The 15,158-nt window shown below is 33.7% G+C and overlaps 1 protein-coding gene across 1 annotated transcript; it reads left to right on the forward strand.

Annotated features, from left to right (window-relative positions):
* The first annotated feature begins 1,258 nt into the window (after window positions 1-1,258).
* Window positions 1,259-14,780, forward strand: Dph2 (Diphthamide biosynthesis 2). Its single transcript, XM_089647878.1, has 6 exons — window positions 1,259-1,509; window positions 2,547-2,662; window positions 3,840-4,048; window positions 5,195-5,404; window positions 6,324-6,583; window positions 12,423-14,780. The coding sequence occupies exons 1-6, from the start codon at window positions 1,363-1,365 to the stop codon at window positions 12,882-12,884; spliced, it is 1,404 nt and encodes a 467-aa protein (XP_089504004.1). The 5' UTR covers window positions 1,259-1,362; the 3' UTR covers window positions 12,885-14,780.
* The last annotated feature ends 378 nt before the right edge of the window (window positions 14,781-15,158 follow it).

The raw sequence follows: 15,158 nt of genomic DNA on the forward strand, positions 1-15,158 counted from the left end.
CAAGTGAATCAGATACTCGAGTCGGGCCATGTCAAGAGTCAGAATAATAGAAGAGTATGTATGAGACAATGTATGAATGTGAATGAGGCAAGAAGTGTGTGCCAAGACCGAGTTGTTTGGCGGTCCTTCCTCTCTGCCTACCCCTGCGGAGAAACGGCGTGATGGTTAGTTAGTTAGTTCTTCCTATTTGTTGTTTCCGAGATGTTCCTTCGGGACCTACGAAGTAGTCCCAGAGAGAGGTTGTACGTGGCGTCATTAATGACCTAAAATGCTTACAGAAAAATCTTCCTTTATAGAAGTCTTGTATGAAATCGAAAAAGACAGAAAATACGAAAGAGTGATGACGTCCTCTACTTACGACCTCTCTCTGGGACTACAACTATAAACATAAATTAAAGTATTGTTTTTATTTTTATTTTTGAAGAATTTTATTTTATAATGTGCACTTATTACTTATTTTAATTAAAAAAACTATCAAATAAATATTATTTGATTAGTCCAATACCGGGTCGCGGGTTTGAATTTCGTTGGGTGCAAATAAAATGTATTTAGTTTATACCTTGTTGTTAATCATTTTTGAGTTATTATTCCATCTTGAGCTTCCTCCTTTTTTACACAACATAGTTGATGTTAATTATTTGCAACATTTTTTTCCATCTTTTACTGGTTATCGAACACCACAAATAGCCAAATATGTGAAATGTAATTTCGAATATTTGTTATGTTTTAACCTGCTGTAGTTTGTAACTTTATTTTTTATATTAAGTTATGTTTATATTATTACATAATATTTAACCATCGGACTTATTATGTAATATTTTGTAATTAAATAAATAGAGTGCCAAATTTTGACTACCAGAAATGGATTGTAACTGTGGTTCCAGTTATCGGAGAACATGGGGATTTTTAGGTTCATGCTGGAGAGTGATTCATTATCCAATTGCTTCCCTAACACGAAATAACCTGGGGAGGGGAAGGAGCTAGAGAATGTTTTGAACGGATGGGTATCCGGAGTGGTTGGCAAATGGTATCCGTTTTTCAAAAAGTCAAAATTTTCTGTTACTTTTTTACAATTTGTCTAATATTTTATAGATATTCCAAAAGGAATCGTTTCCAAAAATAGCCGCTTCCTCGGAGAAATAATATCGACGGTTCCAGCGACTATAAAGGAACCGGTTGTAACCGGGACAGAAATGTCGACCATCTCTAATTTTGATATCCTTGCAGTATCTGTGGTTATTTGTGAACAAACGTCAAAAACAGACGTTTTGTGCTACGTGATAAACAGAAAAGTGCCAATGTCGGTCGCATTATAAATAAAACTCATTTTATTAACTCAAATTGTTAATATTTTACATTAAAATGGCGTTCAGTACCCCGGCAGAGGTATGCATGGAGCGCACGATCAACATTCACGACAAAACCGTTCATATTGGGAATCATAACATTGAGGAACTTTATGACATAAAAAGGACTATAGACTGGATACAGGCCAACAATTATCGAAGGGTACGTTTAACATTGATATATTACTTCGATTAAACTAAAAATTACTTTGAAATGTACGTGATAAAATGACATGAAGGTCATTTTGTTTATAACCTAAAAAATTACATTTCATGAATTTAGATTTGCTTTCAATGTTTCGTTTTGAGTCTCGATTTTTTTATGTTTTTCCTATAACTTATACCATCCAACAATGAATTGTTCTAATGCCTTCTAAGATTACAATCTATTAAATAGTTGGCGGTTCAAAGATAATAAAATATGCAAGTAAACAGATTTTTTTTCTATTTAAAATAATATTACATTCACATGACGCAACTATGTGATATTTCACAGCCGAGTGCCTTTTTACAATAGCTCATAAACATATATATAATATAATGTTTACTTAGATACTCTATTGATTTAGCATACATAAACCAACAGATTTTCTGTTATTGCACTGTAAAACTGAAGGTTGACTTAAATGCAAAATTTTTCTAGATATTTCTTCTCTGTATTTAAGATAAACATAAGGATATTCTTTTATTACCTCTAGTTACTATCGTTGTTTTGCTTAGTTAAATATATTTATTAGTAATAATATTATTTTTTGGTAAATTTACAGAAAATCTGTTTAAAAATAATGAGATTATAAAATAATGTATTTCAGTTTCCAGAATTCAAATTTATATTTAATAGCTACTTCGTTGAAAAACGGATAATTTGACTTCTGTTCTTTACTCCATGTTTTGATATATTAAAATAGTTTTTTAGACAGGTTTTTTTTTAAATTAAACCCAAACTAAGAACATATTTTGTGTTAAAAAAGGAAGAAAAACCTAACCTTAAAACTTTAACATCAATAACAATGACCGCCAAGTGAAAAATAGATTTTAATTTCAACGAAATAACTATTAAAATGCAGTGTTTTTCTATTAAAAGTGCGTATTAACCGTGTCCCTATTTTCTGTATATTTCCAAATTTTGCATAATTAAAGCAGTAATAAAAATATGTGTCAGTTTTGCATGTTTTGATGATAATTAATGAATATTTCCAGGTTTGCCTTCAACTCCCAGACAGTCTACTGGGAGACAGTGTAGAAGTGTGTAAAAAACTCAAGTCCCTCCTCAACAATGAAGATGTTTTCATTCTGGCTGACACAACCTATAACAGGTACATTTCTCCTATTTATATATTATTGTTTTTAACCCTTGGGCCTCTGGCATATTGACTGTTATATATCTTGAAGATGCTGCCAAAAAGTCGGAGAATTTGTGTGTATTTCCGCTTTGCAATAAAATCCAAATAAATGGAATATTTCTGAATGTATCCGAAAACTAAAAACTGTTTTTCAGAGGTAATGAAATATGTTTAAAATTTTATTATCATAAATATGTACTTACCTAAATTATTTTTGAAATATCAAAATTTTAAATGCACATTTTTTTAAGAATGTATTAAAAAAGGCTCTCCTTACGTTTTTTCATCTAAACGCTGAACTAAAATTACTGATGATGTGAAAATATTCTGTGGTTAACTTCTGGATTTTAATAAAAAACTATCTCTTTCTAACATCGTATAGTTAATATTTCAAACTATGACAATAAGAGTGACGATTTCTACGAGACCATTCGAGCTGTTCCTGAAAGCGAACAAACTGACTCTAGGGGTTATAGCTGTTTATTTGCAAAACCGAACGAAATTTCCTGAGGGTTTAAAGTATTTTACGACTATCGGATATAACCTCAATATCTCACTTTGACCTCCACAATACGAATTGAACCTTGATATTCTTAGTTTTTCATAATCTCATGTGGCAAATGTGAAAATTTCACAAATGTATTGGAGATGTCATAGTAATCTGTTATGAAAACATTAATATGTATAACTTTAAACATTTCTTCTTTAGAAAAACTTAGAAAAGACTGATCTAATTTGCATATTCAAAATTATCAACAGTATTACTGACACACTTGCTTTGTTGCGGCTCATCCAGCATTCCACTAATTGTGGTTACCATTCTTCTTTGTCCAGAATGTCGAGACTTGTAAACTCACCGTCAAGTCAAAGCATTGAATTTTTTGTTGTAAGCCTAAATGAATGTCGACAGTCGATACGTAATGTGTAATTTTTAAAGCCCTTTAAACCTTCTTCATGCATTGTAATTGTCTTGTAACACTTGTAATTGTCTTCCATCTGTACTTTTTATATTATATGTATATTGTCATTGCTCATCATTTATATATACTCTCCTTTCACTACCATCTCTGTTTCTTATTTGTGTAAAAAGTATTATATTGTTAATGGACTATTTGTCCGTAAATAAATATGGTGTCTTTTTATCTTGCAGCTGTTGCGTGGACGAAGTGGCCGCCAGACACATAGAGGCCGACGCCATCATTCACTACGGACACAGTTGTCTATCGCCCACCAACTTCCCCGTGCTCTACGTCTACCCCAAGGTGTCTATGGACATTGACGCGGCCGTGAATGCCATGAGAGGAGTCGACAGTCTGGATGTGGTGCTTTTTTATGATGTTTCACTGGAGCATTTAAGAGGTAAATTTTTCATTTTACACCATAAAAGTTGTACCCTATGTTAAATCGTACTGTACGAAGTTGGATGCTTCACTACGCTAAAGAAATTAGTCAGGAAACTCAGCAGAAGATTTAACAGATTTATTGTTAAATCAAATTAATTACACGAAAATAATAATGTAGATAATCATTAAGTACAGAGTGTTCGATCGTGCAGAGTAACGTTATGCCGAGTCAGACTTGTTGAGTGGAACAATGAAAGTTCTTAGGTTCTCCTCCGCTTATACAGGTGATGATTCCTTTGTTCTCGTCTGCCACGGGTTGGAACAAAGCGTCTGGACATCTAACCTGCAGGATCGCTGACTCGGTTCATTGTGTGAATGTTTTGCATCACCCTGCATTCCTTCACGTTCGTCTTATCAGCAGTTTTCGTATTGCGGTATCAATGGTCGATATTTCAATTTGTGTTTCGTAATGCACTGTAGTCTGATTGTTGATTCAGCTTTTCTTCGCCTTCGTACACGTGCGATCTGATTGTAGCATAGACAATCCAAATTGATAGAGATTATTCAGGGCATTCTCAAACCCTCTTAGTGCCAAAAATATGGTCACGTGGTTTGTCTCTAGTTTGTCCAAATGATACACAGATTTCATGTTAGGGATTGTAGCATGAACTTGATAATTTATTTGATCACATAATTATTGTAAGAATCTGTAAGTCACGAAAACTTCAATAGGTTGGCCACTTGGAAAGAATGAGAGATTTAATTCAATTGTTTTATTCCTTTTAAAACTATTAAAACAAATACATTAGTATAAATTTTGCACACTTGACCTTCAAACAAGAGGAAGGTCACTGTCTATGCCTGATTTCGGAAAATCTAAAATGCTATAACAACATCCATAGTGAAATGCTGGTACTTACCCTGATATCTGTGAAACTGCATAAAAGTCTCAACTGCTCCCAATCGTCTGGAACCAGTGAGACTGGCATTCCCAGTTGGGGTATGTTGTGAGGCTGGAGATAATGGGGAGCGGAAGAAAAATAACAGAAGATGAATGAAGCAAGGAGTGTTTGCTAATTGTGGTTAGTTAGTTAGCTAGTTATAACATGCAAACAGAATAAAAATATATCTAAAATTTACATCCTTTTTTTGTTGTTTTCAGAGCCGCTGTGTCAAAAATTCTTCCAAGCCTTCCCTCATTTACAAATCGGAGTGTTGCCAAAGGAAAATGGAAGCAAATCGCTGGTATTTGGCAGAAGTATTGTAGATAAAGATGGAGTGGAAAAGGATCCCAGCGTATTTAACCAAACGCAACTAGTTTTCATTGGAACGGAAGGACCTACCTTATTCAACTTGGCAGTATGTTCCAAAGGTCAGTTCTTGTTTATTTACTTTATGTATGAATTCAAATAGACAAGATGGATGCTCTATTGGCTAATAGCAAACTTGGGGGTTAGTGTTTATTAACCTGTTGAAGGCCGGATCATAAAACAGAAAAATATTAGTGGAACTAAAGTTTCATTAGCCCAAAGGATTGCTTTTTTCTTTTTCATACATTTTTTGAAGCATTAAGGTCAAATATGATTTAAGATTTTCACGGCCAAAAGTATTTTTGTTATTTGTTTTTGGGGTCTTATGCCGTGTTGCGCTAACTCCTTCTTTAGTCAACGTTTCGGATGTGGCAGATGTGTGAACACTGACGATGGACACTGTAACGTTGTCCGAAACGTTGGCTAAAGAAGGAGTTAGCGCAACACTGCATAACACCCCAAAAACAAATTTAAAAAAAAAACATTAAGGTCAATATCAATATTAGAATGCTCGCATGTTCTCTAGAGACCCACCAGCTTTCCACTATCTCTGCAACGGAATCAGATACGGAATCGAATTAAAGTGTATCTGAAATTCATCCCTCCCACTGCGTTGCAAGGCGTTGGGTCGAGTGATTCCGGCTGGAGAAGTCAAGGGTTCTCCCTCATCCGGTCTCTCCTGAGCAGACCCATCCTACGAACCCTACGAACCCCGACACCCCTGTTAAGTCACCAAACATAATTTTCCACTTTGACCGCAGATTGCTGACGTCTTGATTATTTAATTTGGTTGAAAGAAGGGTTAGAATATTTCCGGCTATGTTCTGGTCGCTGAACACCACTAAATCCAGTATAATGCTCCTTATTCAGCTTTCGTTCTATCTCGCAGGAAGATACCTAGTTTGGCTCTTTGTGTGGCTGACATGTTTGTCACAACGTTCTCGGTTAGAGTCAATTTTCTATATGTTTATTATTTTGCAGCGAAAGAACTCCACTTGTTGGATTACTCCACCTGCGTCCTGTCCGCATATTCGCAGAGCCAGTGGTTCAAACGCCGGCGCTTCCTGGTGGAGAAGTGCAAGGACGCCGCCACCATCGGCGTGCTTGTCTGCACGCTCTCCGTATCCAACTACCTCCAGATCATCCAGCGGGCCAAGCGCCTGGTGAGGGCCCGCTCCAAGAAGGCCTACACGCTCACCGTGGGAAAACCTAACGTTGCCAAACTGGCCAATTTATCAGAGGTAACATACTTTTATTGCTTTTTATTTCGTCTCATCTTTCCTTTATTCTAATTTTCTATGTATTTCCCAATTTATGTTTTCATTTTCAACTGCTCCCATCTGTCCAAAGTCAGTGGGACTACGGCATCCACAACTGGGGTTTGTTGTGAGGTTAGAAAAAGTGAGAAAGGGAAGGAAATGGGGGGGGGAGTAAGATTGGGAAGAGGCTGGCTGTTCAGATCTGGTCACCAAACATGGCGAAAACCATTTTGAGCAACTTTTCCGTCTTGAATGGTGGTCTAGAGTATTTTGTTTTTTTTTTAATTAACCGGTGAATATTTTAAAAATTATTTACCTATCACTCTCAGAATCATCTTTACGGTATGTATTAACTACTTGGGGTCACTCTTGTAAAACTAATTTAAACCACCTGCAATCAGCACAAAATTCTATGGTTAAGTTATTAGCTCAAAAACATATTTTTTCACAGAGACGAAACATATCATTGTTGTATCGGAATTTAACAATATTACCGGTGCAGGCCTTATTATGGTACAAAATATTGATTCAACATATATCTGAGTCTGATTATAAAAGGAAAGTGGAACATGAATATAATACAAGGTTTACAAAGAATGAAGGAATGCTTGTTCCAAAATATAATAATAAATACGGACGGCGAACCCTAGAATTTAACGTGCCAAAAATGCTTAACATGTTACCCATTAATATAAAAAATTGCGATTCTACAAATAGATTGAGATATATGCTGAAACAATGGTTACTAAATAGAGATAGTTTATATTTATTTATTTATTTATTCATTTTTGGGAAATCAACAGTTTACATTTTTACAGATTGTACATAAGTAAAATAGCCAAAATAAAACCAATTACGGATTTCCTCCTTGTGACTTTACGTAAGACAGCATTAGAAGAAATAATTAAATTTATGAGAAATGTGAAGTTATAATTATATAAAATAAAAGAATTGTATAAAATAATAGAACAAAATAATACAACAAAAATAAAGGGGAAAAAAAAACTAAAATTTATATAAAATAAAAGATTATCGATACATTGGTAACCATAAGAATACAAACAATATTGTGCATATAAATCATATCATAACCATAACCATAAGAAGACAATGTTGTGCATATAAATCATACCATAACAGGATTATAAATATATAAATACTAGAAACATAAACATCAGAAACATCAATTCAAGAAACATCAGTGAAATACTCTTTTAAGGTCATTTTATATTTAGTAAATTCGCAATTGAAGATGTCGATATTGAATAATATGTTATTGTAATTATTACATATTCTGTTCAGGCAAGAATTTTGTCTACAGTTCGTTTTGCTTTGATCGATTTTAAACAGGATAGAAGACCGTGTTAAACGTGCAGGCACATTAAATTTAATATTATTTAGCAACTCTGGGCATTGAATATTATTATTAATTAATTTATATAGGAATAGAGCATCTGCATGATGCCTTCGTACACTTAATGAATCAATCATATTTATTTAGGTGTGTTAATTGTATAGTTATAGTAATAATAGTATGTGTGTATGTATGTAATTAATCATTAACATCCTGTTGACAAACTGCTTTATTGCAGTTTAACGGGATTGTAGCTTGAAAACCAATAAAAAAAATAAAAAAACCCGCACAGGAAGCCCCGAGGAAAATAATTTCCCTCGAGTCCTATGTCTTTTATGCCTCTTTGGGGATGAGGTTGAAGTGGAAGGAAAGGAGGTTAGAAAGAAAGATATTAGGGGTGGGGAGGAATCTAAAGGTCAGTATGTCCAGGAGTAACATATCATTATAAATTATATGTAATTCGAATTTTGAAAAAGACAGTTAAAATATTATATTATTATAGGTAGGTAAATATAACGCTTGTCTGAATTTTTCACATAATCAATTCCAATTTTGAAAATGACAATTATTGCCAAACAAAAATTCGGGAGGGGGTATATTGCTATATGTTCGAGACGAACTTACATTTCGTCAGAAATCCATAGAAACAATTCATTTTGAATGTGTGCTTGGCTTTATAACACTTCTAGACAAGAATATCTTAAACATGATAGCAATATATCGCCCACCAAACTCCAGCAAACCCCAATTTCTCAAGGAAATATCTTCAATCCTATCTAACATAAATAAAAAAGAAAATGTTTTGCTTGTAGGAGATATTGACCTAGACTTGTTAAATTGCCAAAACCCACTCATTATAACATACGAAAATATAATGTCTGATAATTATTTAAGTAGATGCATCTGCGACGTAACAAGGGAAGCAATTGTAATGGGAAAAGTTACACATACTTTTTTAGATCATACATTTCCCCGATTTAAAAACGGTTACCAGCAAACCGATGTTTTTTCCTCATGTGTGTGTAAAAATATCACTATAGCGGACCATTTTATAACCGAAGTTAGTTTTAAATACAGTGCAAGGAAAAAAGCTACAGAACAAGGGGAAAATATTTCGATTTTATCTCAAAACAAAATCAACAAAAATATTCATATTTTTAATTGGCATAGCTTGTTGGAGGAACAAGATTGCATTATATTATACGGTAAAATTAAAAAGAATTTTTAGGAATTGTATGAACAAAGTAAAATAGTTATTTTAAACCTAAAAAAAGATCTCTCCCTATAAAATCATGGATAACTCCGGATATCGGAAGAATTCTCCTACCAATCAATTATTTGAATTGGAATATAAAACTTTTAGAAATAAGGTTACTAAAAAAATTATCAAATGTAAGTCTATCTTTTTAACAATAAATTCAAAAATTGTTTCAGAGATACAAAACAACATTAAAATTAATAAAATATTAGGACGCTAATCTAAATGTAGTTGTGACAAAACAATATCTAAATATATGTTAAACACGAACAATGAAGAAACCGTAGCAAATAACTTTGTAGAATATTTCAAGAAAATTAGCTCTATGATACATAAACGTGATTATTTAGCATCGACCGTCAAACCGATAGAAGTGCAACATAGTATGTACCTACCTAGAGCTACCTGCCAACAAATCTTTATTATTGTTAACGAAATAAACAATTCAAAGTCACCAGGGATTGACAACATTCGAATGTGTGACTTAAAAAAACATATTAATATTTTAGGACTTGTTATAACCCATTTTGTCAATTTAATTTTAGAACGAGCAATTATACCAGATGAACTTAAAAGTAGCATCATTAGACCAATTTACAAAGGTGGCAAACATTCAGATATACAAAATTGTAGACCAATTAGCATTTTACCAGACCTCGAAAAGATACTCGAAAAATACATTTCCATAAAACTTAATAAATACTTAGAATCATTCTACTTATTAGATCCTAACCAGTATGGATTTCAGAAGAAAAAAAACACGGAAATGCTTCTTCAGGAATTTACAAATCACATTAATCACGAATTAAATATTAAAAAACATGTTTTGGTTTTGTTCATTGATAACTCGAAGGCATTTGATACCATCGATACAAAAAAACTACTAGGAACATTGGAGGCAATAGGAATCAGAGGAAAGTTGCTGGTTTTATTAAAAAAATTACTAACAAATCGACAAATATCAGTAAAAATTTTACAAAAAAATGCACACTGGTCAATTTTAGGGCCAACCCTTTATATTATATATGTTTCAATTATGAGTAAATTGTTTTCCTTCGCTAAACATTTGGTGTATGCAGACGATACAGCACACGTAATATCACATGAAAACCTGATTACTGCAACCTTATGCATCTTGATTTGAATGCCCTATTGAAATGGTCTCATGACGCGGGTCTCATAATAAATGCTAAAAAAACTAAAATCATGCACATAAGATCTCCACACGCCAGATATAATGAAACGCATTCGCTACATACACACTCATTTGACTGCATACATAAAAATGTTGCACAGCCCTGTTGCTGTGGAACCATTGAATTTGTCGAAAAATATGTATATCTGGGTGGGATGAACACATTACTAATGTTTGTAAACGTTTATGGGCTGTAAGTAGGATTTATAAAATAAAATACTTCGTGCCTATAAATACCTTAAAATTAATCCACTCATCTCTGGTCGAATCCACTATCCGATATGGAATTACGTCTTGGGGACATTCATGTAAAACTAATATAAGCTATATACAAACGCTACAAAACTCCATTAAAAAAATTATTAATCCATAAATATACAAATGCACACAGAAGTAACATCAAAATAATGGACAAGTCTTTGAATGTTTTACCTGTTAGAGGATTATTGTTGTATAATATCATAAGTCAACAAATTATATCGTCGGATTCCTTGTATAAGGAAAGAGTCTACCGTAAACACAACACAAGATTCGCTCAAAATGATGGATTGGTGTTTCCGAAATGTACCAATAAGTACGGAGAAAGAACTCTAAACTACATTGTGCCCAAGATATCTAATAATCTAACAATTTCAATAAAAAATAATACCTTATGTACCACTAAAGTCAAATATAATCTAAAAAAATGGCTATTGGACACAGATGATATTTACTGAGGCCCTTGTATAGCTAATTGGAATTCACAATGGAACTTAAAAATATATATATTAAATTATACCTACCTATGTAAGCTAAATATGGATATTCTTTCGATGTGACTGTTTCAATTGTACTTGTTTGGTATATAACGCTTATACTGCAACTATATTTTTATATTTTCTATTCTGTTATATTAACTTAACCGTTTCATTGTATGAAGTGTTGTCTGTATGTACCTGCTGACAAACTGCAAAAGTAGTTTAGCAGGTTTAAATTGTAAAATAAATATAAAAAAACACTTAAATTCAAATCAAATCCGAGTTCTAGAGTTCATTGAATACCTAATACCAGTGGTTTTAAATAAAATTAATAAAAACTTGAAAAAAATGAGAGACTATGCCCTAAAACGATAAAGCTGTGGGTAATTAAAGAAAATTTCTTGTATATTTGTGTACAAAAAATTTTACAACATTACAGATATTTTATCTAACTAATTGTAAAAGTACCATTTTCACAGTGAGAATGTAGCGCCAAAAACCTTACAAACTCATTGAATTTTCCGAAAAATATGTCGAAATTTTTATCTAATATATTTAAATAGCGTATCGCTCTTCCCACGGGCGAATTCGGGTACAGATTTGTACGACTCAATCGGCAATATAATATGTTATGGTGACGTGCCCGAGAGTGAGACTCTGGGACAAATAAATTCATTTGCGCCAGAATCTCACCGTTAGAGACGAGACCATTGATTAATTAAAAGAAATATTTTAGCAACGCAAAACATCTACGAGTTTCTAGAGAATGGTAGTTAGTCATACCTAGAATTAATCTCGATGGACATAAATATGGATATGTTCCATAGAGGCGTAAAAATAAAAAACGTAGGAATTTTTTATGAACTCTTTCAATGTTTAAAATATAGGATGCTTCAAATGGGGCCCAGATAATACAATTCGACTCCAGTACACTTAGCACCAGTGAGTTGTAAAGTAGCCTAATTGTTAGTGGGTTTTGAAATGAGCGTGAATTGCGAATGACAAAGCCCAGCATTTATATGCTCTATATGTGATCTATTCTAATGTTTCCTTAAAACTATAAATGTATTTATCTACAAATTTTCTTATACATCATATTGGATGTTTAATTGGTAGAACCTACAGACAAGCTGCCATATGACAGCTTTGTGGGACTACCCTAAATTTTGTACAAATGTTTTATTTACTAAATAAAAAAAATGAAAAATTGCAGACAACCATAATTTATATATTTTGAATAAATTAATTATTACATAATTGTCAATGTTTTATTTCAGATCGAGCTGTTTGTCCTTGTGGCGTGTCCTGAGAATGAACTCTACTCCAGCAAGGACTTTCTCAGCCCAATCATATATCCCTACGAGCTGGAGCTCGCGTTGAACCAGCACAGAGATCAGTTCGATACTAATTACTCGACAGACTTCAACGAGCTGCTTCCTGAAGGACGGAACCATCGCCCTGTCGAGCAGAACGCAGACCACCCGCCGGACGTCAGCTTGATTTCCGGAAATCTTAGAGACATGGACATTGATAATACGTTTGATAAGAAGAATTTAAAAGACATGCAATTAGACGCATTAAGGAAGGAAGATTGGGCGGTTTCTGAGCTAGGTATAGGCAAAGCGATAAATGACAGATCTTGGAAAGGTTTAGAACAAGATTTGGGTAATACTAGTGTTGAATTAGCGGCCGTTGGTAGAAAGGGAATCGCAAGCGGATATGAAGGCGAATTTTTTTAGTTCCACTCTTATTTGGGTTGTATATTTTATAAATATTAGTGTTTAACGTTGTGAAGTAATATAATAATAAGATTATGTAAAAATAGATATTTCCTTCGTCGCTTAAGGCGACCGCTAACAATAAAGTTATTTATGTAGATGGCGATAAGATTTAAATTCCCGCTTTACACCAACCCATTATTTTGATTTATCAAGAAAATCAAAAAACATCCTCAAAAAGAGTGTTTTATTTTACTATGCGAAGTTCAGGCACAAATATTTTCTAAAGAACTTAACTCGTCACATTTTGTGAAAATATTGAAGCTAACTGTGGAAAATGTTTATATCCATAGATAGTAAAAACAAGGGAGATGAACCATGAACCTTTAATAGACTGGAGAGTCAAGTTAGCCTCTCAGACGCTGGGCGTACTGTACAGGGCTCGCAGATATTACACAACTGCTGTACTGTTAATAGCAACAACATTGACCCTGTACAAATCGCAAGTGCGCCCCACTGTTGAATTTGGCAGCCACCTCTGGTCTGGAGCCCTAAAATACCTGAAAATATCCCTTATCTGCAGAAACGGGTGGTCCGTTTGATAGATTCCCTTATCTTAACAAACGGATTGCAATGTTTAGAGAAAAGGCATCAGATAAGTATACTGTCCTTGATCTACCGGTACCAATGGTAGATGCTCCGAGAAACTGGCATAATTGATCCCTTCGGCACCGGTGCATAGTCGGGAAACACTCCTCTTCCATGTTCACACTCCTCTCCTCAAAAAGACCCTCCAGACAGCGTCCCCAAAAATGACATACGCCCTGAGTGTGAGTGTCGCCAACATTGTACACTGTTCACTGGTGCAATTTACATTGACGCACAGTGGTGCCTGCCTTTTATTCTACCTACACATCAAACGTTTAACTTTCATTGGCTGCGTCGTTTTGATGGTCCGTGCAGTTTGGTCGTAGCTCAGCGGCAGTCGGCACGCTTCCATGCCATATCCCCCTTGTTTCTGTTTTATCAGCTTTAATACCTGATGAAAGGGGTCACCAACTTCATGGTAACAATAATAATAAGCTTTAGCAACAGTGAAAACCTTTTTAATAGCTGTCATTGGCTAGAAACAATACCGTGTGAGTTTTTACTGCCAGTCTGAACGAGGTCAAAAACTTGTTCTTTAAATTTGGCATTTTACCGGCGTATACTTGAATATGGTTGTAATTTCCAAATATATTTAAATAAGATGTGAATTATTCTATTATTATAAGTATCTCTTCAAAACCTGACAAATATTTTATTACTTCCTTGAGCTAATAACTCGCCCAAAAACTTCAGACATAATATTGGCTGAAGCAAGTTATTAACACACTTCGAGCGGGCGAAAATAGGGTCCCGTTGGAGAAAATGGATTTGCTTTAAACTGCTATATTATCTTTGAAAATAATACCACAGTAGCCACAACACCCCAACTATAAAAGTACTAACAAATTATTATAAGTATAAAGTAATATTTCACCAACAAATGTAGATATAATACATCACGACGCCATCTAGTGGGAAATTCAGCACTAACAAAGCTTTGCCTACAAAAATTAATTTGGTTGCTTACAGGTGAAAAAATATAATAAGCAGTAATTGTCGATTGAAGTACTTGTACATATTAAATTATTTGGCGGACATAAGCCGACGTAGCTCAGTGGTCCAGAACACCTGACCGGACATCTGAAGGCGCGGGTTAAATTCCCGTTGGCGGCATTTATTTTTCTCGGGAGATATTTTCAATTTGTTTGTTTATTTCAGGTGAGTAATTAATGCTTATAATAATTTGTTATACTTTGTGCTATGCATAAAAACCTCGTCTTTAAACATTAGATTATCATAAAAAAAAATTATAAAAGTACTCTCTGAAATTAAAGTCTGCTTTGCAATGGTCAGTTTTATTTATTTATTCATTTTTGGGAAAATCAACAGTTTACATTTTTACAGATTGTACATAAGTAAAATAGCCAAAATAAAACCAATTACGGATTTCCTCTTGTGATTTTACGTAAGACAGCATTAGAAGAAATAATTAATTTTTTGGTCCATTTAGTGATGTTTTTTTATGTGTAAAAAATGCACATATTTTATTACATTACAAAAAATCTAGTTTTCACTTTCGCACAAATCAAACGATTTCCACATCTCCAGTGTCATAAGTGTATAGATTTATTACCCATTCTACTGGTTTAGTATAGTTTCCTTTTGGTTAAATATTCTTCCACACAAGAGACAAAAAGATAACAAAAT

This window comes from Hesperophylax consimilis, chromosome 27 (genome assembly GCF_061612785.1).
Source record: "Hesperophylax consimilis isolate HC1 chromosome 27, BYU_Hcon_1.0, whole genome shotgun sequence".
NCBI lineage: Eukaryota > Metazoa > Arthropoda > Insecta > Trichoptera > Limnephilidae > Hesperophylax > Hesperophylax consimilis.

Coding starts and splice junctions, on each gene's coding strand:
- Dph2 (XM_089647878.1), top strand. CDS start 1,363: ATGGCGTTCAGTACCCCGGCAGAGGTATGCATGGAGCGCACGATCAAC. Junction 1,510..2,546: donor AGGCCAACAATTATCGAAGG/GTACGTTTAACA, acceptor GAATATTTCCAG/GTTTGCCTTCAACTCCCAGA. Junction 4,049..5,194: donor TTCACTGGAGCATTTAAGAG/GTAAATTTTTCA, acceptor TGTTGTTTTCAG/AGCCGCTGTGTCAAAAATTC.